This window comes from Octopus bimaculoides, chromosome 13 (assembly GCF_046866305.1).
Source record: "Octopus bimaculoides isolate indiv1 chromosome 13, ASM4686630v1, whole genome shotgun sequence".
Lineage (NCBI taxonomy): Eukaryota > Metazoa > Mollusca > Cephalopoda > Octopoda > Octopodidae > Octopus > Octopus bimaculoides.
In genome coordinates this window covers 46975037-47003019 of record NC_142940.1, presented here as the reverse complement: position 1 = coordinate 47003019, position 27983 = coordinate 46975037, and the positions used below count along the sequence as shown (strand labels likewise).

Sequence of the window (27983 nt, the reverse complement as noted above, 5' to 3'; positions counted from 1 at the left end):
TGAGTTATATGTCCTCCTGGGAACAGAAATAGATGAACTGGTTTTACTAATTAGATATAGCAATAGACTGAACCTGAATTTTCAGTGTGAAACAAAATCTAACCTGAGACAAGAGCATAACGGAGAAGCGGCAGCTATAGACTCGCTCCATAATACAGGAAAAAAAAAAACAAAAATAGAAAATATTTTCCTGGTTAGGTGAAAATTCTTAGTATTACTTTGTAAAAAGAAAAACCCAAATCAAAAAACTATCAGAAATGGCTGCACTCCTATTTCAGTATATATTTATAGGTAAGTTTGAATTTTCTTGATTTAGTTCTGTGTTTATATTTTATTTGCATGTGTATTTAATTATTGGTGTATGTTCTTTTGTACGAAGCAATACGACTATTGGTGTTTATTCCTGTTTAAAACTGAAGATATTATTGATTCTGTAGCTATTTCTGCCTATATATATATATATATATATATATATATATATATATATATATATGGGAGAATATACAAATAATAACAACAGACGAGGACAGGTGGTGTAAATAACAAAAGTATTTATTAGTATGACGCTCGGGAATACGGAAAGTCTTTGACGTTTCGAGCTACGCTCTTCAACAGAAAGAATACGGAGACAAGGAGAAAAACACGGAGATTAGAGAAGACAGATTAGGAACATCCAGAGTACGAAGAGACGGTAGGTGAAGGAAAGTAAGGTAAAAAAGGATGATAAAGGAGGTTTACAAAAGTGGAAAAGTTCAAAAGTTTTTTAGACGTCGTGGTATATTGAAGAAATTCATATTTATTTGGTCTGAGAGTGGCAGAACGTGTCTTTAGAATGCCGTTCGAAAGTGTTGTATATGTATCAGGTTGGTTAGAAACTTTAGATGCAAAAACTAGCATCATTCAACTTTCTTGTTTGTAATGGTCCTTTGGAAACAAAAAATGGAATCAGCTAGAAATTACAGGAACAAATCTTGTTTTCAGCAGTTCTAAATTGTATTGATGCTTGCTAAAGACTTTTCTTCTTTCCATACAATTGTAGTCTTCTGTCATCTGCACGTATCGTATCTAGGCCTGTCAGATCCTTTGTCCCATGAAGCAGAATACCTTTTCTGGAAGTGTAGGCCAATAATCATATTGTATTTAGAAAATATTGACACTGATTTTATTAACATATTTTATTCTTCCGTTTAAAAAACCTTAAATCTAAACTTTATATTTTAAAGCACACTTTCAAAGAAACTCTAAGGCAGCAGTTTTAGCACGGGTTTTCATACGTTTAGCTTTGTCTGTGCTTGTTTCTAGTACGTCTGATTCTGGAATTTGTTGTATCTGGAATTTACTTAGATATTCCTTTGCCTGTTTTGTTACTGAGTATGATGCTTTCTTGTTTTCATGTTTTGAGACAAATTTTAACACCCAGTCATCAGAGTATTTCTGGTAGGTGTCTAGGCCAATTGTGGCAATGTTCATTGTTAATTCCAGTTGTAAAAGTCCACGGCCACCCTCTCGATAATGCATTCTATACATTATCTACAATTTTCGTATTTTCTGTCAAGATTACATATTTCAATAATTGACCAGTTAATGATATTGAAACAGTAAGTTACGACCAGTATGGCTAAAATATTGATCGCTTCGATCCTGTTTCTTGCATTCAACTCTGTCCTAAGTATTACCCTTGCCCTGCGATAACATTCTCTTCTGATCGTTTCCCTCATCACTGAATGTTTGATTCCGTCCCCTTCAAATACCCTTAGGTATTTGTAGCTCTCCGCTGGTTCTAACTCCTTTATGATATACTGCTGGTCAAGATTAACTGCAGATGTTTCTGTCATTTTTATTTCGATAAAAGTAGCCTTTGCATATTTATCGAGGCCAAATTGCATCCTGATGTCACCATTGAATTGTTTCACAGTCGCTAGTAAACCTTGTAACTCTTGGTCACTTCTTGCAAGGAGCTTTAAATCATCCATGTAAATGAGATGATTTATATTTTTTTATCAAACATTTTATAACCGTATTGTACATCATTGAGTAATTTAGAGAGGCATTAAGGCTATACAAAAGAAGAGTGGTGATAGAGAGTCACTCTGGAAAATGCCACATAAAATTCTTACATCTCAAGCATTAAGAGATTCATTGTCACTCTTCAAAGTCTGTGTGATTCTCCATGATCTCATACTTGCAGACAAGAAGTTCTGCAGAGTGGGTGCTATTGTATACATTTTCAGACGTTTCTTAATCCAGATGTGTGGTAGACTATCAAAAACTTTTTATAGTCTATCCAGGCAATCGACAACTTTTTGGGTCGTTTGTGACAATCTTCCAAGACCACCTTATTGATGAGCAGCTCATCTTTACAACCATAGGACTCACGTTTACATCCTTTTTGCTCATTAGGGAATATGCCATTTTCCATAAAAAACTATAGGTATATCCAGTGAAGACAGATGTTAGTATTTTATACATTGTTGTTAAGCTGGTTATGGGTCTATAATTTTTTGGTTTATTTGTTTCTTCATGTTTTGGAAGTCGGAATGTTATACCATTAACTAGCTAAGTGGGAATCATACTAGGTTGTTGCAAACCATTGTTGTTAAGTTTTGTTAGCAGTTCATGGCTCTCTAGGAAGGTATTCAACCAGAAGTTAGGAATTTTATCCTTCCCTGGAGACTTCCATTTGCTTGACTTCCTGAGAGCAGATCTTACATCATCTACCTTGATACCCTCCCACTTTTGCTTTTCTAAGGAGTCTAAGTCTGTAGATATTCTATCAATCCAAGGGTCTCTTTGATTGTGTGTTTTTTCTTCTGCCCAAATTTTATTCCACAATTCATGTATTTCTTCTTTTGATGCAGTAGACATTTTGGTATTTTTCCTATCTTCCTGCAAAAACTTTTGGGGTTATTTTTGAACATGCTGTTGTCCTTGGAGTATCTAACGTAGTTTTCATACCTTGCTATGCGGGTAGCTTTAGCACATACCTTTTGCTTGATAGTTTCTATGATGGTATTGATGTCAAATGTGGTTTTCATATATTTTTTCTTTAATATTCGGATTTTTGTTGATTTGGTAGTCTTGTCAAACTTAGGGTTTTTAAAATATTCTATGCCAGTCCTAAGTAGCTGAATTTGGTGTTGGCTTTCTGTGGGAATGTTGTCGTTTTCTAATCCTTTCACCACATAGAATCGTTGAGATTTTTGCCGATGCGTAGTACAGGTGCTTGAGATCTTTAATATCAACATCATAAGGGGAAATTATATACTTAAGTATATTTCAGGCACTGAGCCTGTAGCTGAAAGAATGATTATTATTATTATCATTTTTTTTCATTATCATCTTCTTTCAATTCTGTTTCCTTTTCTTGCCAAGTGTCTTCCTGACAACTAGGGCAGAGAAACGCACTATATACATTGGTAAGACATTAAAATAAAGATACCAGGTTGTTTATTTAGAAAGTCATGTGAGAAAGAAAAAGGTAAAGAAAGACATTATTATTATTATTATTATTATTATTATTATTATTATTATTATTATTATTATTATTATTATTATTATTATTATTATTATTATTATTATTATTATTATTATCATTGCCTTTGCACAGCCTTTAACGCTGGATATGTACTACGGTGTCAGCTGTTCACTACCAGTGAACTAAGGTAACGCTTCTTATTTTTCGAGCACCTTCCGGAGTATTCGAGCGGTTCCAAGCAGTGTTGTTTTCTGCAAGTGATCCACCCTTATTACAACGACTATTTGTTCCACGTACTTCTCGAGATTTTAGCTCACTGTTCCCAGGGCTCCGACAATTATTGGTACTACTGCTACCTATTTCACCAACCACAACTGCTTAACTTCCCAAGCTAACCTGTCATATATCGCAATTTTTCTTTCTGCCTTATCGCATACCTTGTTGTTAGCTGGGACTGCTATATCTATGACGCGGCATAGTTTGTTTTCTTTCTCAATTAAGACTATGTCCGGCTTCCTATAGGTAGCACTGAATCATAAAATCCCATAGGATCTTTGCATTTCTATTTTCAACGATGCCTTCAGGTTTGTGATCGAACCAATTTTTTGCTATGTGAAGTCCATAGTTGTTGCAAAGTGTCCAATGGACAACCTTGGCTATATTGTCGTGGAGTCTCTTATATTCCTTCTGGGCTAGTGGAGTACATTGGCTGGTAATATGCCATACGGTTTCACCGTTTTGTCCACAGATTCTGCACTTATCACTTTCCGATGTGCTGTCTATTCTGTATTTTATGTAGTGTATCCTTAGTGCTTGCTCTTGGAGAGCACAGATTAGAGCCTCCATTTCCGGTTTTAAATCATTTTTAGTCATCCACGGCCATCTTTTTTTTCTGTCTGTCTTATCTTCAACATCCCTATGAAATTGACCATGCATTTTTTTCTTTACCCACCCATTTTCAGTTTCATTAGTTTTCAATTTCTTGTATAATGCTTTATCTTTGCAATCTTTCATACTACACAAGCCTGACCGTCTTGCTTCTAATAATAGCGGTTCTGTGGCATTTTTTACATACCATGCTATATTGTTGTCTTCTGCTCTTATGCTGTGTTCCCATCCAATAAATCATCTTCCCCCTCTTTTTCTTGGTACATACAGTCCGTCTGTGTCATTTTTTGGGTGGAGTGGCCCATATCTAGTTAGCAACTTCCTTGTCATTCTGTCTAAGCTGTTTAGTTCGTCTACTGTCCATGTGATTACCCCTGCTCCATATCTAAGGAGTGAAACCGCCCAGGTGTTGATAGCTTCGATCTTATTCCGTCCGTTTAATTTCGACTTAAGGATCAGTCTCAGTCTGTACAAGTACTCTAACTTAAATTTTTCTATCATTTCTTTCTCCATCAATGTATCCATTTCCAAAATCACCAAGTACTTAAATTCCGTCTTTTCTATCTGCTTCATAACTTCCCCCGACGGTATCATTAGCCCGTCCGTACATTTGATTTTACTTCTCTTCAGGACTAACACACCACACTTTCTCAATCCGAACTCCATTCTGATATCAGCACTGAAGCTATACATCGTATCCACGAGAGAACTGACTTAGGCTTCATCTTTACCATAAAGTTTGAGATCATCCATGAATAACAAATAGTTGACTTTTTGTTGGTGGCTTTTGAATACACACCCAGCTTTTGCTTTCCTAAGAATCAGTGTTAGTGCTATCAAGCACAGTACAAAGATCAGTGGGGGGGGGGGGAGCAATCTCCTTGGAAGTTGCCCCTCCTAATTTCTATTGTCCCTAAACTTCCGTATACTATCAGGTCCGTCCTCCAATTAGCCATAATTTTTCCAAGCAATCGCTCAACATTCGATGCAATACCAAATAAGTTCATACACTCCATAATCCAAGAATGTGGGATCGTATCGTACGCCTTACGATAATCGATCCATGATATGGCTAAGTTACTTTTCCTCCTCTTGCAGTCTCTGAGTACAGTTTTCTCTATCAGGAGTTGATCCTTGTTACCTCTATAATTACGCTTGCAACCCTTCTGTTCATGTGGCAGGACTCCATTTTTTCCAGATGTTCGTACATTGACTCTGCGAGTATTCCAGTCAATAACTTCCACATAAGTGGCAAGCAGGATATCGGTCTGTAATTGTCTACAGTATTGCCTGTTTCGATGTTTTTCAGGCACAGCACTGTCCTACCCAATGTCAACCACTCTGGTGTTAGTTGGTCGGCATTTAACAAGGTGTTGAGTTGCGCAGCTATTCGTGCATGACATTCACCAAATCTTTTGATCCAGTAGCCTTGAACTCCATCTGGTCTCGGGGCCTTCCAGTTGCTCATTTTTTTGCTGATTTCCTTCACTTCTCTAACTGAAATGGCTAGTTCTGCTTGTTTTGAACAGACTACTGTTTGTTTCAGTTCTTGCAACCATTCAGCATCCTTCTTGTGCTCATTGTCTTTTCTCCAGATGTCACTCCAAAACCTTTGACTTTCAATGTTATCTGATATCAACTTTTCATCTGTACACTCTGCATTTATTTCTTTATAGAATCTCTTTTGATCTACTCTGAATAACCTATTCTGGTGGTAACCCTTCATTCTTTGGTCGTATCTTACCATCTTTGCTTTCTTTGCAACGTGGCGCTATTTCAGTCACTCCACTCCTACTTTCAGGTCCTTTCTTTCAATATTGTACTTCCTTTTCAGCACCCTGTACTTTTGTTCGCTTTTAAGCTCCCCTTTCTCTTTTCGGTCTAACACAGAGATTTCCTTCGAGAGCATGTCTAACCCTGCCTGGATTCTACTTTTCCACCATAGATCATAGGTATACACATGCATACATACTACATATACACATGTTTATGCGCAATCTTGAGCACTATAATAATAATAATAATGATGATGATGACGATAATAATAATAACAACAACAACAACAACAACAACAACAACAACAATAATAATAATAATAACTCAGAATTCAGATGTACAACCATGTACATGTATGAATGTTTATATATAAGTGAAAATGTCTGCAGATATAAAATGGAAATACTTAATTGTCAAAATAAAATACCAGTAGAGATCGATATAAGTAAGCAGTGGCGCTGAAGCGTGGTACACAATTTCATTTTAACTAGTATATATAAACATAGCTGAGAGTAACACTCTCCTCTTTTATCCTAATCATTCATTTCTGTTTATCTTTCATTCTCTTTCTATACTCATTCTTACATATACTGGTCCCTTTCCTTTTGTGTCGTACCTCTATCATATTTCACTTTTTAACGCAGTTAGAAGTATAACAGTATCTAATTAATATCTAATAGATATTTTACAAATATAGTATTAACGTCATCATAATATGCCTCCACCTCCTTCCCACTCCTCGTCGTTGTCGTTTTAATTGCCACTCTTCCATACACGCATGAGTCGGACAGAATTCGCTGAAGCGGATTTTCTGTTGCCGGATGCCCTTCATGTCGCCAACTGTGATCTGTTTTCAAGTAAAGTAACATCTATCCATGGCTAGACATGATTTCATTGAATATTGGAAGCGAAGGACACCGCTTGCTTAACAGTGATGCTCGTTTACAAGTATCACAGGAATTCAAGAAAAGGAGACGCATGCTCATGCATACATACATGTATGCAGACATACGTACATTTAGAGAGATTGTTTATAAAATATTTAGTTGCATCACTTTACGCGTATTTCATTAACACAGAATGTTTATCCGTTATAATACGTGAATTACTTAATGAAATTGCTTTTTCAAGCAATCTCTTCAGATGTGTTTTCTGTGATATATCCTACAAGATGATACAAATCCAGCCTACAGTTTCCCTTCAGGCATACAGAAATACAAATGAACCTCTAAGTATTTATTAACGTGCTATTTAAATTTGATATCGCTCGTACACACACGCGCGCGCGCAATAAAATTGACGAAAAGAATACAGTGAGCTTGAAGCCGTAGCGTGTGGGAAGTTCGACGTTTCAGACAGATTGCAAATGATGTGAGTCTCACTAAAATCTCTCTGGTTATATGCTTGTCTGTCTATCTGCATGCATGTATGTATATACATACATACATACATATATGTATGTGTGTGTGTGTATGTGTGTGTGTACGCATATATACCATCGTTCTTAAAACTAATTCTTCTCGTTTTGTCTTCTATTTTTGCTCATAAACTACTACTTATAACTGTAAACTATGAATTGGTAATTTCCTGTTACATGAACACCCTAACTTAGAAATATTAAAAGATAGAAAAAAGAAAACTGTCAATATGTTAAGGGTAGATAAATCAACTAACCTCAGAGCTAGGGAAGGGTCATATATTGTCAGTTACAATGCAAGACTTAAATACTGATTAGTTCTATCGGTACATAACATTAGCAGAAGAATATTAGTATATAAAGAATATTAGTATATAAAGTAAATAGTATATAAAGTGTATAACGGAGCATTCAATCCTGCTGCACATTATTAGAATGATGCGTTAAAAGAAATCGAATTGAAAGAAAATTAGCGCAAGACAGAGAAATCAACAACACACAGCGAATGAGGAAATATAAGTTGAGGGAAAAAGTAAGGAAAAATGAGAGAAAAAGGAATTGAAAGGAAAAGCAGGCTGGAAAAACATCATTAACCGACATATTCTCCTTTCCTCAAGTAACACAATGCACACAGAAGTAACACAATGGCGTTCTGACGACGTCATCAACATAACTTTCCCTCGACGCCTTTCAATTCAATCCTTATAAAATGTCGCCACATGAATTATCAATCACGTTGTTTGTCCTTAACCTCTTCCAAGACACATATTTCTGAAATAACTTCTCAGACAACAGTTCTTGAGGCCATTTCCCTAACACTCCTCTCAGTTCCTCCTTTTCCTCTTCTTTTTCTCTTTCTTTTTTTTCTCTTACCCTTTCTTTGCATCCTGTAATTTTTCTCTTCCTTACCTCACACTCCCCATTACAATCTTCCCTCGTCCGGTCATTTGGTCTTTTAAACCTATTACAATAGCAGTTTTGAGAAAAAAATCACGCTTAGAACAAGTTTTATCAAATATTGTTAATATCACAAGCACGTTACTTCAAACACAAAAAGAAAGGTATACATACACTACATATCTATCTATCTATCATGTTAGAACCTAAACAAGATTTGTGAGAATTCAATACCCAATAAAAATAATACATACATTTGCAAAATGCAAGTTTGACATACGAATTATAAATAGGTGGTGTGAAAAGGTCATATCTTGAATCTTTTAAAAGGCTGCTCCTGTATAATGTAAAAAGCACGGGGGCGATTTAATGGCGTTCAATGATTTTGAATAAAAAGGCTTTGTCACATTGTTAGTGTTACGTAAATCCTGAGAAGTATTTAAATCCATCTGAAGGAAAAAAACTTGCACCTAGTAGCTCCCTCACTTAAGCACAAACATATACAAATACACACACACACACACTTGCGCACACACACGCCCACACACACGCCCACACGCACGCACATAAACACACACACACGCACATAAACACACACACACACACACATACACAAGACGGGTTTCTGTAAGTTTCTTTCTACTAAATCTACTCATAAGGCTTTGGTTGGCCTGAGGTTGTAGCAGAAGAGAAGACACTTGCTCAAGGTGCTACGCAATGGGCCTGAACCCGGAATCATATAACTGGGAGGCAAACTTCTTACCGCTTAGCCATGCCGTCGCATATGTGTGTGTTTGTGTGTGTGTGTGTGTGTGTGTGTGTGTGTGTGTGTGCGAATATATATATAATTTTGTTGAAGTTGGGGTGAATGTAGCAAAGATGGCCCACAATAATGAGCCCACTCTGATTGTAAGCCGGGGAAGTTGAGAAGGAGGGAAGCACCTACTGAGGTACCCCTGGCGGTCGGGGTAGCCAGGATGTGTGGGGTTATCCCTGGGTGGACTCTCCCCCCACTTTGGGAAATTTCATTGTCGAATTTTTGTTATTAATTGTTCTTGTTTTAATTTCATACATGAAGTTTTGTTTTAAGCCCCACTTGTCCCATGTGTTGTATTGTCCCTTTTTGTTTCGCGTTCGGCTCTCGTGTCCAATTAAGAAAACAATATGTTCCGCTTTAGACATTTATAGAGCATTACTGGTAGGGAAGGGCGAAGTGGTTCTCCTGAAGGTGTACTACCTTGATCACTTGGCTGCCTTACCTTTTCTCAAGAAACACTTGACCAAGTAGGAGAGATTACTTTCCTGTACGTTATTTACATTTGACGGATATTTGTTCTCATCCTCTTTGTTGTTAACACAACGTTTCGGCTGATATACCCTCCAGCCATCATTAGGTGTCTTGAGGAAATTCCGAACCTGAGTTCTCATTCCCAAGGTATGTTTCGATGTTATTATTATTATGTTGTTTTTTTCTTCTTTCTTCAAATTTTCTTCCATATCTCGTGGAGTGTTTTCCGTACACCTAGGGCAGAGAAGCTCATTGTATGTATTCCCAGTTTACACACGCAAATTCACAGGTAAAATATGCATTAAAAAAAAATTAATAAATAAACAAATTCAAGAATGGATGTTGTTTTCACAGCGATAATGCTCTTCTCAGTATATGAGTCGTTCCAGTTAACACGATGTCTTGCACTTCCTGTAGGGATGGTAAGCCTGGTATCATTTTCAAATAGGTTTCAGTTCCTTTTTTTTTTATCCTTCCTAGAAATCCTACAATCACTGGTACGGTAGTCGCTTTGAGATGCCACATTTTTTCAATTTCTATTAGCAAGTCTTTATATTTACTGATCTTATCAAATTCTTTCGCAGCTATATTATGATCGCAAGGAATACTCATGTCAATTAATAAACACATCTTCTTTGTCTTATCTTTTATAATAATATCCGGTTCATTAGCTTTATTATCACTTATTATTATTATTATTATTATTATTATTATCATTATTATTATTAAGGTCACTGCATGGAATCGAACTCGGAATCTTGGAGTTAGTAGCCCGCGCTCTGAACCACTACGCCATATGCCCGTGGGCATATAGCGTAGTGGTTTATTCCAGAGTGACCTGGAATAAACTCTGGCCATAGAGGAGAACAGACTAACCAGTGTCTATGGAGGACTTTCAGGTCGGAGATTATAGACAACTTCCTCAAGTCATTAGTATGACAGTGCTACAGCATGGCACGGCATGTTCGAGACAATCTCTATAGCCAGGTAAATGTCAACAGCCAGACCTTTCTGAGATACATGTAGGAACACGAAACTGTCCCTAGCCCCATTGTTCAGTAGAGACTTGTGGATTTGTGTCGAATGACTTCTGTCGTGCGTATAATGAATTAGGCTGTCCGCTGTGCCTACAGCAAAGATACCTACTCGCACCACTTTCCTTTCGTATGGAAGGGAAACAGGTCTTTTTTTACTTGGTAACGTTTGCATAAGATATTGTGTGATGGACCAATCTGAAATGTTTTTCCCTCTGGCCAATCTCTCATTAACTCCATGTACCGCTTGAACGTGAAGGTGAGAGTAGAGAGGGAGGAACAATCTTGCAGTATGTTTAACGGATGGAAGATCAGAATGGCATGACTGGTGAGGTTGAATGGGCCTATCCTGAGGATGGTTTTATAAGGTGTAAAAACTAGAAATAGGATATGACAGAATAATTAGGGCTTTTTTGTGGTAAAGTATACCATGTTATCGCTTATTGCTTTCGGTGCTTCTATAGTCGTAACCTGGCAAAGATGCCAGCCAATTCTACCACCCTTTGACCCAACGGCACATTCAGATTATGACATTTGCAGAGAGAGAAAGCAGCACCAGTATTCGACTGGAACCAATTTGGAGGTGAGTTAACTGATGTAATATGAAACGATGAGTCGCCGTTCCAGGAACTGAACCCTTGGCATTATGGCCTTGAGCCGAACACACTAACCACTATGCCACTTACTTTCACTGGAAGGAACTTAGTGGAAACAAAATAATAGAAATACGGGGAGAAGGAGGAAAGAGGAGAGAGTATGAAGAATGTTGAAAAAGAGGTAGAAAGAAGGGGCAGGAGAAAGAATAAGAGTGAGTTGAGGTTAGGGTAGGAAATTGTGTGTTGGTACCAAAGCTAGATTAGGTAAAACCAGAATTTATCTAACTTAGAGGTGAAGAGAGAGAGAGAGAGAGAGAGAGAGAGAGAGAGAGAGAGAGAGAAAGAGAGTGAAAGTAGACGAAGCGTATTGAAAAAAATGGAGAGAAAGGCAAAGTCGACCTCTGCGGAATTTGAACTCAGAACGTAACGGCAGACGAAATATCGCTAAGCACTTCACCGGACGTGCTAACGTTTCTACCAGCTCGCCACCTTTTTATGCATATATACTTTAATTGTATATATCTATCTCCTTTTTATATATACTTTAATTGTATATATCTATCGTTACTTTTCGTAGAAAGCCTTTACTTTTTTTGATTTCTAATGTGCATTTTCGCTTATTTTACTTCTTACTTTCGGCTTACATTTCGACGTGTAGTTTCTAGTTTCTTTTTGCAACATATATATATATATATATATATATATATATATATATATATATATATATATATATATATATATATATATATATATATATATATATATATATATATGCATGCATGTATGTACACGACAAGCTTCTTTCAGTTTCCGTCTACTAAATCCACTCACAAGGCTTTGGTTGGCTCGAGGCTATAGTAGAAGGCACTTGCCCAAGGTTCCATGCAATGGAACCGAAGCTGGAACCATGTGGTTGGTAAGCAAGCTACTTTCCACACATCTGCACATGATATAAATAGCTAATAAATGCCATTTATTCCTCTTCGTTGACAATCATGTCCTCTCTCTTCTCAACCTTTATAGTCTTACATGTTTAGGTGCATGAGAAAAAGAGAAAAGAGGAGAGTGAGAGAGAGAGAGAGAGAGAGAGAGAGAGAGAGAGAGAAAGAGAGAGAGAGAGAGAGAGAGATAGAGAGAGAGAAAGGAAGAAAGCGAGAGAGTGAGACTGAGGGAGAGAGAAAGAAAGAGAGAAATAACAATAAACAAAAGTTTATTGTAAAAACTACTTCCCTCACTAAATATTTATGAGATGCTTTAACGTCAGATATTAGTCCTCGGTAATACAATGCAATAAAATGTTCCCTGGAAATCCTTTGTGGTTAAGCATCCAGTTTTTGCTCTTGGATGAAACGTACGTAGGTACAAATGATATAAGCTCGTGTTTATCGCAATTTCTCCTACATTTACTGTGTATATCACAACTAGAAATACCATTAAATATTGTACTTGCCTAACCAGTAGATTGAACGTTGATTATGTATTGTAACTTTCAAATATAGTGTGTGTATGAGTGTTAGTGGGTGTGTGTATGTGAAGGATCATGGCGAAATCGTTAGACCATCGGGCTTATAGTCATGAGATTGTGAGTTCAATTCCTGAACCGCGCTGTGTGTTAGGCTCCCGAACCAGACATTCTATTTCACGTTGCTCCAATTCACTCAGCAGTAGAAATGGGTTCCGATGTCACTGGTTCCAGGTGGTGCTGGCCTTTGCCTTTCCCTTGTACAAAGTCGAAGGTGTGGAGAGAGAAGATTGGTGGGTATGCATGGGCAACTGCTGGTCTTCTACAAATAACCTTGTTTGGAACATTATAGCTGCAATCCCATGGTAATTCGCGATCAAATGGGGTCTTTATCATATTTATAGGATAAAAAGGTTTCAAAATTCAAATAAAACTGAGAATACATATATAGAGTAATCAATTTATTAACATAGTCCAGTCAAATTAATAAATTCATTCATATTGCTGTCGCTGCGTTTCGGTAGATTGCTATTATTTCAAAATTAAACGTGTACTGTATAGTTCCCTTGAATAGTGTGGTTAGTGAGTGGTATTTGTAGTCTGGATTTGATTTGCCATACGTGTTGGAAAGTGTCTCCTTGTCTTAGTTTTCTTTTTGATTTCATGTTTCTCCAGTAGCTTATTAGTGGTGTTGCTAACTTAGTCTTCAATTTGTGTTGTAGCCAATTGGTTAACTAGGTGTACTGGCGCGCAGTATGTATATTTGTATTTCGGTAGTTCCATACTTGTGAATGTGTTTGGGTGTGGTATTGTAAAACCAATGTTGGGTATTTTGCTTATCGTAGTGAGATAACCGAAGCCGATGTAATTTCTTTTGTCTATGTATATTTCAAAGTATGGAGTTGGTGAATCTACGAATATTTCCTCGTTGTTTCTGCTTGTCCACTCTCCACATATGATATCGTCAATTTTGACGCCTTGTTTCTCTATTCTGTAGGATGTTGCCATTTGCATCATGACTTCCCATTGTGATGGTTTTATCCATGTTGTCAACCAGTATGGTATTAAGTAGTCTTCCGCTGTTACTTCACCTTTTGCGAAGTACCCCACGTTATGGTTTCCTGATTCGTTCCCTTGGAACTTAGTGAACTTTACTTTCGCGTTGTTCATGTCGCATGATTTTATAACATTTCGGTATGTTCTGCTGATTGTGAATCTTCTCGCGAAGTTACCTGTTTCTCCGCCTGGGAACATGGACCCTGATTGGATGTGTGTTGTAGCGTGAGAAGGCTCACTTTCGTTTGTTGATGCGTCTCCCTCTGTTTTATCCGCCATATTTTGATTATTGCTATTAGAAGGAAACAAACTGCGATAATAGTCTCAGTGGTCCGGTCTGAAGACCTTATCGAGTCCGAGAGCGTGTTTAGCTGCAATGGCCCCCGCCGCGAGTGTTCCACGTGGTCCTGTCCTAATAGCACTGTCGATGAATTCTTTATCAGCTTCCCAACTATCCTTGTTGGGGTCTGCGTAGTGGAGATCATGTAGTTTTGCTGCTCTGTGGTGTTCGTTTGTTGGATCTACGTTTAATTTTGAAAATATGTTTGTCCCTGGCCCCAGGAATCTGTATCCTGGTGGATGAAATTCGATGATGTTTTCGCAAATTAATTCCTCTGGATTTTCTTAGTTTTCCATTTCTTTCTTAGGCGTCCGTATCGGAGACATTTAAATATTAAAAAGAACGCTATTGCCTTGTTCACTGGTTTATAGTAAAGGCACTTCTTCTTCCATCGACACTTGTTCACTGGTTTATAATAGGCACTTCTTCCATATTTCTCAGATGCAGCACGGAATTTGGTCAGTGAACAGGTCGCGGTCTCAAAGCGACGAAAATATTTTGACAAATTAAATTTAAATGTTGAAGTGAATCTAGCGGTTTTTGTGTATTTTTAAATGGCTTATAAACACCTTCCACGCTGCAAAATTTATATTAGTTACTAGTAAATATAATTATCTATTGAAATATATTAGTTGATAAGTTGGATTCATACATATATATTTCAGTCTATTTAATTTATAGTATAGATGCATGATTCATAGGTTTTATTTACACTGTGTTTATTTTAACCATATCTACTTAAATTTATTAAATGTATATTTAACTTCATGAACACATAGGTTCCTCTTTCCTCTTGTCGATTAATTTGCGTTTTGATGTTAGACGTGAGAATCTGGTAACTTCCTTTGATTCAATGTTCGCATCTTTTGTTCCCATATCTATAAGATTTTGCTCGGCTAATTGTTTCCTACGTAAGTATATAATCTTCATTTTTATCCTTAATCGACCAAATTAGTATACTTAGACTCGTGCTAGCCTCTTTTTTTCTATCCCTGAAGGTATTTTCCTGATTAGATATCATTCTTTCTATATAACTTTCCGCTGAACCTACATTAGCAATCCTGTCTCACAGATACAACCTTACATTCATGTACTCCTTTTTTCCCCACAAAAAAGAATTTAATGGACACTGTTTACCTTTAGCGCAATCGCAAGTTATATTTTTAGTAGCGCACCCTTCTTGCTTACTAATAATGTTGTGCTTGCATTCTACGCCTTCATAGTTAACCTCCTTATTATTAATTTTCTGTCATGAGTCTTTATCATTAACCTAAAATTATTCATGTTACTTTGTTTACTGCTTGCATTATTATCTACTATGTCATTATTTTCTTTGCCTATTCTAACACATTTATTGTTTCTTTTTTATGTTTCTTTCTGCTATTGTTAGTATTAGTATTTATATTCATATTATTAATAGTTATATATTATCAATTTTGTTGTTAATATTATGCATATTGCTTCTACTTTTTATAGATTGTATGTTTATATGTTTAGATCCTATCGGGGAGTCTCTTAGATTTATTTTCCTTACTTCGTTTATCGTGTAAGTCATATTATCATTGATTTTCTCGCCACTTTGGTTATTTAATAATTCAGTTTTATTTACTCGAAAATAATGATAATGGAAATCTCCATAGCGACAACTGTATTTTCAGAAGTACGAAGTACTTATATTGAAGAAGATCCAACAATAAACACTAGAAAATGAAAAATTTCCAGTATCGTTAATTGTGTTAGTGCGAAACTTGAGTACGCTTGGATAATATATCACTAAGAAAGAACAAATTCTTTCTATATATATATATATATATATATATATATATATATATATATATATATATATATATATATATATATATATAAATCTAGTAAATGGAGTAAAACGCATATTTTAACTGAACACTTTTATTTCCAACATATGTTTCGAAGATTACAAATTATACTTTCCATAGGAATAGGTGTAGATAAGATGTTGATAAGAATGTAATCTTCTCTTCAGGGAAATGCATGAGAACCAGCTTAAAAGATATATAGGTGGGGTGCTGAATAGCTCCTGGATTGAAGGGTGTCGGGGAAAAGGCCTTGCTGGAGGCCTAACCTTCCGAGTTGCTTTACAAGGCTTAGAATATATATATATAAGGGAAACAGAAAAAGGAGTGTTATAAGGCCACAAGATAGATAAACACTGTCTGTCTTTCTCGGCCACAGAAAAGCAGTGGGATAATCTTCATGACGAATTCAGCTGATAGCCGAATACATCCTAAACGTGGCAGCAGGTGTTTGACCGAACTTCATAAGTCAACGATGCTCAGGAACTAGATGAGTACGTGCAGAAAAGTTTAGTCGCTCTGCTCATGTGCCTGGCAAGTCCAGCTGATAGCACTACCATGCCTGTAGAGTAATGCCTCTCCACCCCAGTAGCACTGCCAGGCCAAAAATGTATGGCTTCAGGACAGATCAACTTGTTTATTATCATCGAGGCCCAGAATACTACCGATAAACTCCTTCTGTCTGGTGTCCAACACGACGATGGTGGCGTCGCCAACGTATGATTATACAGTTTTTTCACTCCAAGCACGTGCAGAATGCCCTTTTATGTCTCTAGTTTTCGCAGCAGTAGCTCAAGAGTAATACCTACAGAACAGACGAAAGAGGAAGATTTGACAAACTGAGCGTATGATGACGGGACCAAGACTAATTGCTATGAGAACAGGCGCCAGGGTTTGGTGATTTACCCTATTGTAAGATTTTGATGGATATAAAATTTTGAATCTAAGGTGATCAGGAATTCACCTACACCTACACCTCTTGCAATACATGTTTCGCATGAGGTGTAGGTTGTCGAAGATAGATCTATTCAGGGAGGTGCATGTTTGCGCATCCCCAGGGACCGACCTCTTTGCTAATACTTTGGCCAAAAGTTTGAAGTATGCGTTTTATAGTTATGGGCCTAAAATCCTTTATTTGGTTCCCCTTTGTTTAGTTTCTTTCTGGTGGAACTGAAATCTATCCTGCATTCCGGCCCACCAAATGTCTAGAACAGTCAATGAAGTGGTGCTGACACACCGAATCCATCTGCTTGAGTAACCAGTGGTGTGGCTATTATGTTCCACCATAGACCGAATTGTGTCTTTGTTGCTATTTTGCACCTCAGCCACTTGGGGCCATCACCCTGCTTTGTTCCTTTGTATCTTAGAGTACAAGCCTTAGCCCTAAACATGCAGCCATAGTGCTTCACACATAAGAATTGGTCAAGTGCCTATGTTATCGAGAGTACCTCGGCTGCAATGCTTATCCAAAGTGTCCCTTTAAGTTACTATTCACTTTGTGTTTATCTTCACAACTAAATCTAATTGATTCTAATCCAGTCGCTTTCCTCAGGACGAACTGCCATTTGTTGCTTATAATTGATCCCTTAATTCCCGCTTAACTAATTCGCTAATCTGGTCTCTGCAAGCTCGGCGCGATGTGTCGACACGTTCTGCTTCCAGGAACCGGGGGCCCTCCTACGACGTCTACATATGTCGACCATACAGATCCCAAGTTGTAGTCCGTGTAGGTGGTAAATTTAAATTTTGGACAACATATTCATATACTACCCCAAACTTTTTGCTGTCTTTCTGTTGATAATGTTGTTGTGAGGGATTCTGATGAGGTTGTTTTTGCTGCTGTATGGTATGTGGAAGCCATAGATATTCGTATGTTCTCTGTTGTGTTTACTTTTTTTGCTTCCACTATTGCTTTCTTATTGTTTTTGTTACTGCTACTGTTGTCGGTGCTGCTGTGATTGCAGTTGCTTCTACTGCTGTTACTGTTGTTTTTCAGCTGTAGTGATTACCTGTTTCTGCTGGTGCTGTTGTTGTTGTTGATGTTGTTATTGTTGTGGTGGTGGTGACGCCAGCAAAATAGGGTGCGCGCTTCTCTCTTTGTTGTGGGCAGAAAGCTTTGAGGTGATTTGCGTTTCCGCACAGGTGACATCTTGCCTTCTGCCCTCAACAGCCGAAGCTTTGTGCCATTTAGCAGGCTTATGTAGTCTGGGATGGCCTCGACGCTTGGATGGTCTGCTTCTAGTAGTAGCTGCATTACCTATCCTAATCAGTTCTGATTCTGCATTCTCCCTATTCGCAGAATAGTAGTTTTCGCTTCTATGTCGGAAAGAATCGCAGCCACCAACCAGCAAATGTTTATTTCTGCCATTATGTTTAGTAAGGTAAATGGTAAATAGAGATGGTAAAAGGTAAATGGTAAATGATGGTTGTTGAGTGATTTTTGGCCACCTTCTCTGACACGAACCTCACTTCGACAGTTTCTGCTGGCCGCATAGATTTTGGTTTTCCAAACTGGTCTTAAATAATTTTTAATTTGCTTGTGTGCTGCCTGCTCTGCTCTTCTACTTTTGATACCAATAATTTTATAGTGAACTGTCTGCAAATTAATTTTTTGCTGGACAGTCACTTGCTTGACCGTAACCAGTTGAGCATATCCCTTAGTGGCGGACGATATGTGCATCTCTGATCACAAGCAAGAGTAGAGGGGAAACATCATAAACATGTGTTGAGAGAAATTCTTTTGGGTTTGGATAATTCACCTTTGGAAACGTAGGTATTTCATTCATCATCCTTAAGCAACCTTCACTCAGGGACCTGTTGAGCGGGATGGGCTACTCGACCTGAAGAAAATTCTAACTGGGCCCCACCTGCAAGGTCATGCGCTGTTTATCATGATATGAGGGGGGCACCATATCGCCCACATATGGTTGTGAGGCATGTGCCTGGTGTACCCTTATCAGACAGGTAGTCATGATGGATATATTGGGCTTCGTATATTTGTACCCGAATGTCCCTTTGATGACATGCATCGTTCTCACACTCACTCAATAATAATAAGAATAATAATGTTAAAGAAAAAGGTATGTGGTAAGAAGTTTGCTTTCCAACCGCATGGTTCTGGATTCAGACCCACTGCGTGACACCTTGGGTCTGCCAAGTCCTTGTGAGTGGATTTGGCAGACGGAAGCTGAAAAACATGCCGTCGAATATGTATATATATTAATGTATTAGTGTGAGTATGTGTGTGTGTGTGTGTGTGTGTGTGTGTGTGTGTGTGTGTGTGTGTGTGTGTGTGTGTGTGTGTGTGTACAAAATACATGCAGAAACACACACAAGCATGTATACGTTCCACTCATATGTATATGTAAATACATGCATGTATGTGTCTATATGCACATACACATAATGTAGGTATATATGTTTGTGTAAAGGTGTGTGTGTGTGTGTGAGAGAGAGAGAGAGAGAGAGAGAGAGAGAGAGAGAGAAAGAGAGAGAGAAAGAGAGAAGAGAGAGAGAGAGAGAGAGAGAGAAAGAGAGAGAGAGAAAGAGAAAGAGAGAGAGAGAGAGAGAAAGAGAGAGAGAGAAAGAGAAAGAGGTGAGGATACTTTGATTAATCGTTTAAACATTTTGCATTTCAGTTACATTTCTTCTGTGTATACCAATATGCCATGGTTGCTTACTTGAGGCAAAAGTCAACTATTTGGAATGCAAAGCTTTCTTTACGGAATTCTCTAATATTAATGAGTTAAGAGATAAACTCGATTATATATGCAGGTAAGTTGATATATCCGCTACTTTCTTATTGGTCAATAATTCTCAAGCTTCTTGTAAATATCGTTCCCCTTTCTATTACTAACGATTTTTCCAGCATCTGTTTGCTACGATTCAGCAAAAGCAAACATCCTCCATAGTTACACAAATTAAAGGTGTAACCAAATGCTATTTCTGCAGTTTCCGAGTGGCCGGTTTTGTTGATTGTATGGAAATAATCAAAAATATTGACAATTTTTGTTTTAAATTAGTTTATTGTTAATACTTTATATGCTTACCTGGTATATACAGGGTGTGGAGGCGCAATGGCCCAGTGGTTAGGGCAGCGGTCATAGGATCGCGGTTTCGATTCCCAGACCGGGCGTTGTGAGCGTTTATTGAGCGAAAACACCTAAAGCTTCACGAGGTTCCGGCAGGGGATGGTGGCGAACTCTGCTGTACTCTTTCGCCACAAATTTCTCTCACTCTTTCTTCCTGTTTCTGTTGTGCCTGTATTTCAAAGGGTCAACCTTGTCACATTGTGTCACGCTGAATATCCCCGAGAACTACGTTAAAGGTACACGCGTCTGTGGAGTGCTCAGCCACTTGCACGTTAATTTCACGAGCAGGCTGTTCCGTTGATCGGATCGACTGGAACCCTCGACGTCGAAAGCGACGGAGTGCCAACAACATATACATGGTGTCCAGAAATTAACGTTACAAGTTTCATGCTTTTAAACTCCATATTGTAAAGAGACTTTATAGACACCCTGTATTTCTTTTACATGTTTCTGTCATTAGACTGCAGCCATGGTGGAGCGCCACATTGAATAATTTCTTTTAGTCGAATGAATCGACTCCAATACTCGACCCCAATAGTTATTTTTTGTTAAGCATGGTACTTAAACTATCAGTCTATTTGGTCGAACCGCTAGATTACGGGACGTAAACACACCGACACCGGTTGTCAAATGGTGGTGATGGGGAAATACAGACATAAAGACACTTATACGATGGCCTTCTTTCAGTTTCCTTCTACCAAATCCACTTACAAGGCTTTGGTCGGCCCGAAGCTATAGTAGAAGACGCCCAAGGTGCAACGCAGTGGGACTGAACCAGGAAACATGTGGTTGTGAAGCAAACTTCTTACCACACAGCCACGCCTTTTACTTTCATTTGTTTCAGTCACTGGGGTACTGTTTTGAAGGGTTTCTTGAAACAAATCGCTCCTCTCTCACCCACCTCCCAATATCTAATTTTATTTTTACATCTCATACTTATTCTATCGGTCTTTTTACCGAACGGGAATCATACGGGGACATACCCAAACTTATACCAGTTGTTAAGCACGGGAATGTCAAACACAAACACGCACACATATATATGTAAATGAATATATAGGATAGGCTTCCACACAGTTTCGTTGTCCCAAACCTATTCACAAAATGTGCGATAGACCCTGGTTTTAGTACAAGACCCTTGCCCAAGTTGCCGCAGAGTGTGATCGAAATCGAAAACACGTGATAGCAAAGCAAACCACACAACTATGTCTACACGCGTACGCACACGTTCAGTCTTGTGTATTTACTAATTCACATTTCAAAGTTTTTTTCATTATTATGTTGTAAATGTTGTGTCTGTGGTTACTAAGCAGTTTATTGTAATATTTCGTTTAAATTCATTTTAACTCTTGACAAAGAATTCACCTGAACCTATCGTCACCTCTATCACCCCTTTTGTTGCCAGTAGCTAGATAAGATTTTTCGTTTCCACCCAAAGTGGAGTACCGCTTACTTTGAAAAGCACTATTATAAACCATTATGGCCTGTATTTATATTTCAAATTTTGACACTGGACCAGCAATTTTAGGGGAGGAGCAGGTCGACTACATACACCCCAGTACTCAACTGGTACCTATTTTATCGATCACGCTAGAATGGAATGCAAGGTCACCACCGGCGGAATTTGAACTCAGAACGTAAAGACGGAGGAAATACTACTAAGCATTTTGTCCGGCGTGCTAAAGACTCTTTTCTACTCTAGGCACAAGGCCCGAAATTTTGGGGGAGGGAGCCAGTCGTTTAAATCAACCCCAGTACGCAACTGGTACTTAATTTATCGACCTCGAAAGGATGAAAGGTAAAGTCGACCTCGGGGGAATTTGAACTCAGAACGTAAAAACAGACGAAATACCGTTAAGCATTTCGCCCGGCGTGCTACCGTTTCTGCCAGCTCGCTGCCTTAAGGATTGTATTTATATTGGAATTTAATATACTGTGGTATTAAGGCGGCGAGTTGACAGACTCGTTACTGCCGCGGAAAAAATGTTTAGCGCCATTTTCTTCGACTGTACGTTCTGAGTTCAAAGGCCGGGGTCGACTTTGCTTTTCATCCTTTTGGGGTGGATAAAGTAAGTACGAGTTGAATATCGAGGGCCGATCTAATCGATTCAGAACATCTCCAAAATTAGTGGCCTCGTGCCAAAATTTGAAATAAATATACTGTGGTATAATGGCGGCGAGTCGGAGGAAACTTTAGGACGCCGGGTAAAATGTTTAACAGCATTTCGTCCATCTTTACGTTCAGAGTTTATAGTCCACCTAGTTCGACTTTGCGTTTCACTCCTTGGAGTCGACAAAATAGGTATCAGCTGAATACTGGGGTCGGTGTAACCAGTTTACCCAACCCCTAAAATTGCTGTGGTATTTGCAATCACGGCAGAACATCGTCTTCTTCTATATTTCATTTGTTTCTTGATGATTTGCGTTCAAATTTCGCCAGAGCTAGAATTGCTCTCTTTACACGTAGGGCAGAGCCTCTAGACAAGCAGTATACTATAAGTGCAATCTAACTTCATTCACATCTTCTGTTTTCAATAAATTATAAAGATACTTAAAATAATGTAATCGTTTCCTTCACGTACAAAAAAAAAAAAAACCGATGGGCTGGCTATGACTGGAACCCCACTGAACATGACTATGTTAATCAAGGCTGAAGTAGCAACAGAGCAGGGCATGAGCATTGTTTGTTCAAGTGGCCTTTCTATGTTTAGTGACATTAAATTTGTAATGGTCAAATTCAATTCTGGTGGAATTACTGTTTATCAATCATTTTAATTAATTCGTTATTAATAGCTGAAGTATTATTGGTTCAGAAAAAAAGAAACACGTTCTTTACATCCTACTTAACGTGGATATTCTATCTAAAGCCACAAAAACAACAATATTCATCTTGAGGAAGCTTCTTGTTAGGACGTATAGTGCTAAGAAGAACAAAAGTGTATCAATAGCACATGAAAAGCGTCCACCACTACCACCACCACCACCGCCGCCACCATCGGTGCCACTGATATTTCTGTGACTTTTCGCAGTATACATCTATACGAGATGCTTTCTCAAAAACGAATACCCCCAGTACTGTGGCTTCTACAGTATATCCACTTTACGTAAGATATACAGAGTGCTATTTTAATTGATGTCTTACTGGGTGGGTGGGGGTCATTTCTATAGACTACCGCGACTATCGCGACTATGTGAATGAAACTAAAAGTCATATCATGTCAAAGGAAAATCATATCAGTATAATTTTATTTATGTTTCTAGTGACAAAATAAGTGACAAACAAAAGATTCTTGATTGCCAACGTAATGCAACAAATGCGTGTGACGAATTTTCCGAACGAGACTTTCTTAACGGAACTGATGTCGATATTTATGATGAACTTAACAAAAAATTTTGTGAACGCAAAGAAGGTAAGATCTTAGTTTTTCGTCTTTCTCAGAGGTAAAAGTGTATCTAACTAACAATAAATATGACTGTCATTCGTGAACACTCAAAGGTAAGCTGTTGTGTCATGGGCCAAACACGTATCGTTCAAGTATGCACAGTTTGAGGTATAAAGCAGCAGCACTGTAACAGCAAACGACGGTTTGACATGTAGAGTTTGACATGTCTATAAATTTGAGATGATTGTTTAAAAAATTACAAGTATCCACTCCCAAGGCCAGAAGAAATATTTTCTAAGTGCAATGGTGGGAAAATTTGTCAGAGGCCTACCTCCAATTACTGGTAGATGAGGAATGTGTATTAACAGTTAACGCTCATAAAGATCTGTACTGTTTCAAAAGACTGTCATTTGGGGTTAAGGTCACACCAGCAATATTTCAGCAAGTCATGGACATTGTGCTAGCAGACTGTGAGTTTGGGGTCTCATAGTTGGATGACATATTGATCAAAAGTTAATCGAGAGACCAGCATATTGAGCAAAAAATGTTTTCACAAAAATCCGCGACAATGGATTTAAAGTAAGCGAAAATAAATGTGATTTTTTAAACAAAAATAAAGTACTTGGCACAGGTGATCAATGAAAACGGATAAAAACCGGAATCTTCTAGGGTCAACGCCATAAAATTATGCCTGTTCCCACTAACAAAACAACATTACAAACATTTTTATGTCTGATAAGTTATTACCAGCTGTACATACCTAAAATGTATGAGCTAAGAGCTCCGTTGAATAATTTGTTAAGGTAAGACACGAAATGGGACTGGACAAACGAATGTCAGAAAGCATTCGAGGAATTAAAAAAGAGGTTAACATCAGAGTTATCATTAATTCATTTCGACCCAAACCTGTAAACAATTATGGCATCGGATGCATGATTTGTTTGTCTGTTGATAGAAGTGCCATGTCATCCCTGAAGGCATTCGAAGGCGATTGTACATAAGCGATTTGTTCTGAAAAATTCATGGCTTTCAAAATCTTCTCTATGACTAAGATAAATAAGATATTGTGCAGCCAGCAGTGATGCTCATCTCCAATCGGTGCTAATCTGTTGTAAAATCTCCATTGTAAACCTCATTTCGAAACTGTCATAATATATCCTCAGAGTATTAAATAGACATACGCCCCTGAAACAATCTTAGGGTAAAATACTGATGAGTATTTATGATGCGTATTCAAACATGCAATGGCACTGGCTGTTGTATTTTGATCCAGAAATGTGTTTTAAAAACATATAGCTTCGTTCATTACGACGGTGGATAGGCAGACATGATATTTTCACCAATTTGATCTCATCAATAGCTGTTTATAGTTTCAAAACATTCAGACAGATCGACAAATAAATTCAACAGGTTTTGGTCTTGCTAACTGCATTTCATTTAAAATTGGCTTGAAACAAATATCATGTCGACTGTGACCTGTGTCTTTGTAGAAGAAGCGGCAATGTGACTCTCTTATGACGTTTTTACAGATCGGATCAATTATTTTAACCATCGCTACAACCTTTCCAGTAACCGAGTGTAATCCTAGCCAGAACCTTTTTAGTATAACATTAGCTAAGCCATTTTCAGCTTAGCCTCCGCTAGGATCTTTCCAGCAATGGACTATGGTTCCATATCTCTAGGTTTGGTAGAAGCATATTTGTCTAGCTTGTTATTTATTGATAATGATAATGTTCATGTACATATGTTTCCATGCCTATGTGTGTGGGATGTGGAAATAATGTGCTCTTGTGCAGAAGTAACATTATTCTTTCAAGATTTCTGCTGCAATACACACACGCACACACACACACACACATACACACACATATATATATATATGTATATATATATATATATATATATATATATATATATATATATACACACACACACACACACGCACGCGCACACGCATACGCACGCGCACGCACACGCACGCGCACGCACACGCACGCGCACGCACACGCACACGCACGCACACGCACACGCGAACACACACACACACACACACACACACACACACACACACACACACACATATATATATGTATGTATATATATATATACATATATATGTGTGTGGGTGTGTATGTATGTGTCTTTCAATTTCCGTCTACAAAATCCACTCACAAGGCTCTGGTCGGACTGAAGCTATAGTAGAAGACACTTGCCCAATGTCCCATGCTGTGGGACTGAACCTGGAACCATGTGGTTGGGAAGTAAGCTTCTTAGCACACACCCATGCGTATATACACACATACTTACATACACGCTGCACGCATACATAAACACACATCTGTATACGAATTTTAAATGTAAGATATTCAAGTAAATCTCGTTTTTGCTTCATTCTATTTCAGATGTACATTACAGCCTCCCGTGTTATGAGAAAAATAAAGTGAACTTTAATTTATCTGTCTTCACCGAGGAGTTACATAAAATGAGACAGGACAATAATGTGACAACACTGCTAACTGCATGTGGGTACGTAACTACAACATATTTCATTCTTTTTATAGCATTTGACTGAGGATTGAGAATATGATACAGAGCGTTGTACAGTATTTAGTCTAATCCCTCATCCTTCTGAAATTCGGATCCTGCATGAAGTCTACTATGAGAAGTAAACCACACACGCACGCACGCCCGCACACACACACACACAAACACACACACACAAACACACACTCGCACACACACACACACACCCACCCATACATACAGTTATTCGTATATAAAACATGATGCAAAAATTTTCTTGCATAGTTTTTGCTTCGCCGCATATAGGTCGTGGGTCTGTGTTTTCAGTTAAGACTCAAGTATAACATATTGTGATTTATACACGAGCAGACATTTTATTGTAAATGTATAATTCTATTTAAAAAAGAGGAAAATTCAGTACACTCCGTCAGCAAACTATATTAAATTAGGCTCCAATCTCATACATTAATTTTGGCACTGACCTCATATTTCTGATATACGAGATGGTGCTGAAAAGTTCTTGGCTTTGGCTTAAAGAAAATACAGGAGTTAATTATGATTTTATTCATCATATTCTCCTCTCAGATTCACACACTTATTGCAGTGGTCCTTCACTTTTCTAAGCCTTGTAATGGAACTCGGAAGGTTGGGCCTGCAACCAGGCCTTTCATGAAACCCGTAAAGCCAGGAGATTTTCAGCACTCCATGAAACTGACACTAAACTTCAATTTGGTATTTTTTTTTTTTTGCCCTTACAGGATATGGCCATTCTTTATTGAAAATGTACTGAAGCAACCTTTAAGCAACTGTTCAGAGACACTGGCTGCTGTATTTCATGAATATATGACTGACCAACTTCCGAAGAGATGTGAAGTAATCAAGAACAATGGCAGCTACACAACTGTTGACTATGGCAGCAGCACAACTGTTGACTATGGCAGTAAAACGACTGAACATGGTAGGGACACAACTATTGGCTATGGCAGTAACAAAACCAATGCAAAACTTCGAAGTGGAACAAATGAAGGACCGAGAGCAGTTTCAAATATTTATCTCAGTTGGTTATTAATTCTAAGTATTCTTTTTGCTACTAGCTAAAGAAAACGTACCAACTTATTCAAAATATATTATACTATAAGACTATGAAATATATTCTATGAAAAACAACATTATTAATTATTATTATTATTAATTATTATTATTATTATTATTATTATTATTATTATTATTATTATTATTATTATTATTATTATTATTATTATTATTATTATCATCATCATCATTATCATTATTTACTTTTAATCTGCATGTTTGTTACAATCACTTGCTGAGACACACACACAACGTCCTAGGGTGGGTGAAGGATAATGTGTACTACAGTATGACTGAACGCTTAGAGTGGGGAAGTGGCAGGGGCAGTAGAGAAATATCTTTATGTAATAAAACACAGACATTTAAAAGGATGTTGGCAATATTTGTCAGCAATCTTTTGGATTTCTCTGAGACATGGTTCTCCTGAGATATCATCTAGATGTTTCTGACATCCCTTTTATATCATACTTAAGGCACCCACAATAACAGGAACAGCTCTCGATTTAAGATGCCATGTGTTTTAAATTCCAGGTTCATATGTTTACTTAATTTATTAAATTCCTTTACAGATATATTTTATTACTGGGAACACTTACATCTATTAGTCTGCAAGTATTTTCTTCCCTGTCTTTAATGACTATAATTATCCGGTCGATTAGCTTGGATCTTCTATCCCAGAGGATAGTGACATTTTTATATTAAACGACTGGCGCAGGATGTTCATACCAGTAGCAGGTGTACTGATTTTGTAGTGTTACCACATTTTCCAATGTAAATACTGTCCTACCCTATCGTGGCGAATTTTTGATTCACTTGGTGTCAGCACAGCACAT

The 27983-nt window shown here is 37.8% G+C and overlaps 1 protein-coding gene across 1 annotated transcript; it reads left to right on the top strand.

The window, feature by feature from the left end:
* Window positions 1-27815, top strand: LOC106869701 (uncharacterized). Its single transcript, XM_014915543.3, has 5 exons — window positions 1-291; window positions 19700-19835; window positions 23414-23562; window positions 25938-26061; window positions 26817-27815. Exons 1-5 carry the CDS (start codon window positions 258-260, stop codon window positions 27154-27156), a joined length of 783 nt encoding a protein of 260 aa, XP_014771029.1. The 5' UTR covers window positions 1-257; the 3' UTR covers window positions 27157-27815.
* Window positions 27816-27983: the final 168 nt, after the last annotated feature.

What these genes read in the sequence shown, in the direction of transcription:
- LOC106869701 (XM_014915543.3), top strand. Translation starts at nt 258, where the DNA reads ATGGCTGCACTCCTATTTCAGTATATATTTATAG. An exon ending in ATTTTGTGAACGCAAAGAAG is followed by an intron (nt 23,563 to 25,937) that starts GTAAGATCTTAG and finishes ATTCTATTTCAG; the next exon opens with ATGTACATTACAGCCTCCCG. An exon ending in ACACTGCTAACTGCATGTGG is followed by an intron (nt 26,062 to 26,816) that starts GTACGTAACTAC and finishes TTGCCCTTACAG; the next exon opens with GATATGGCCATTCTTTATTG.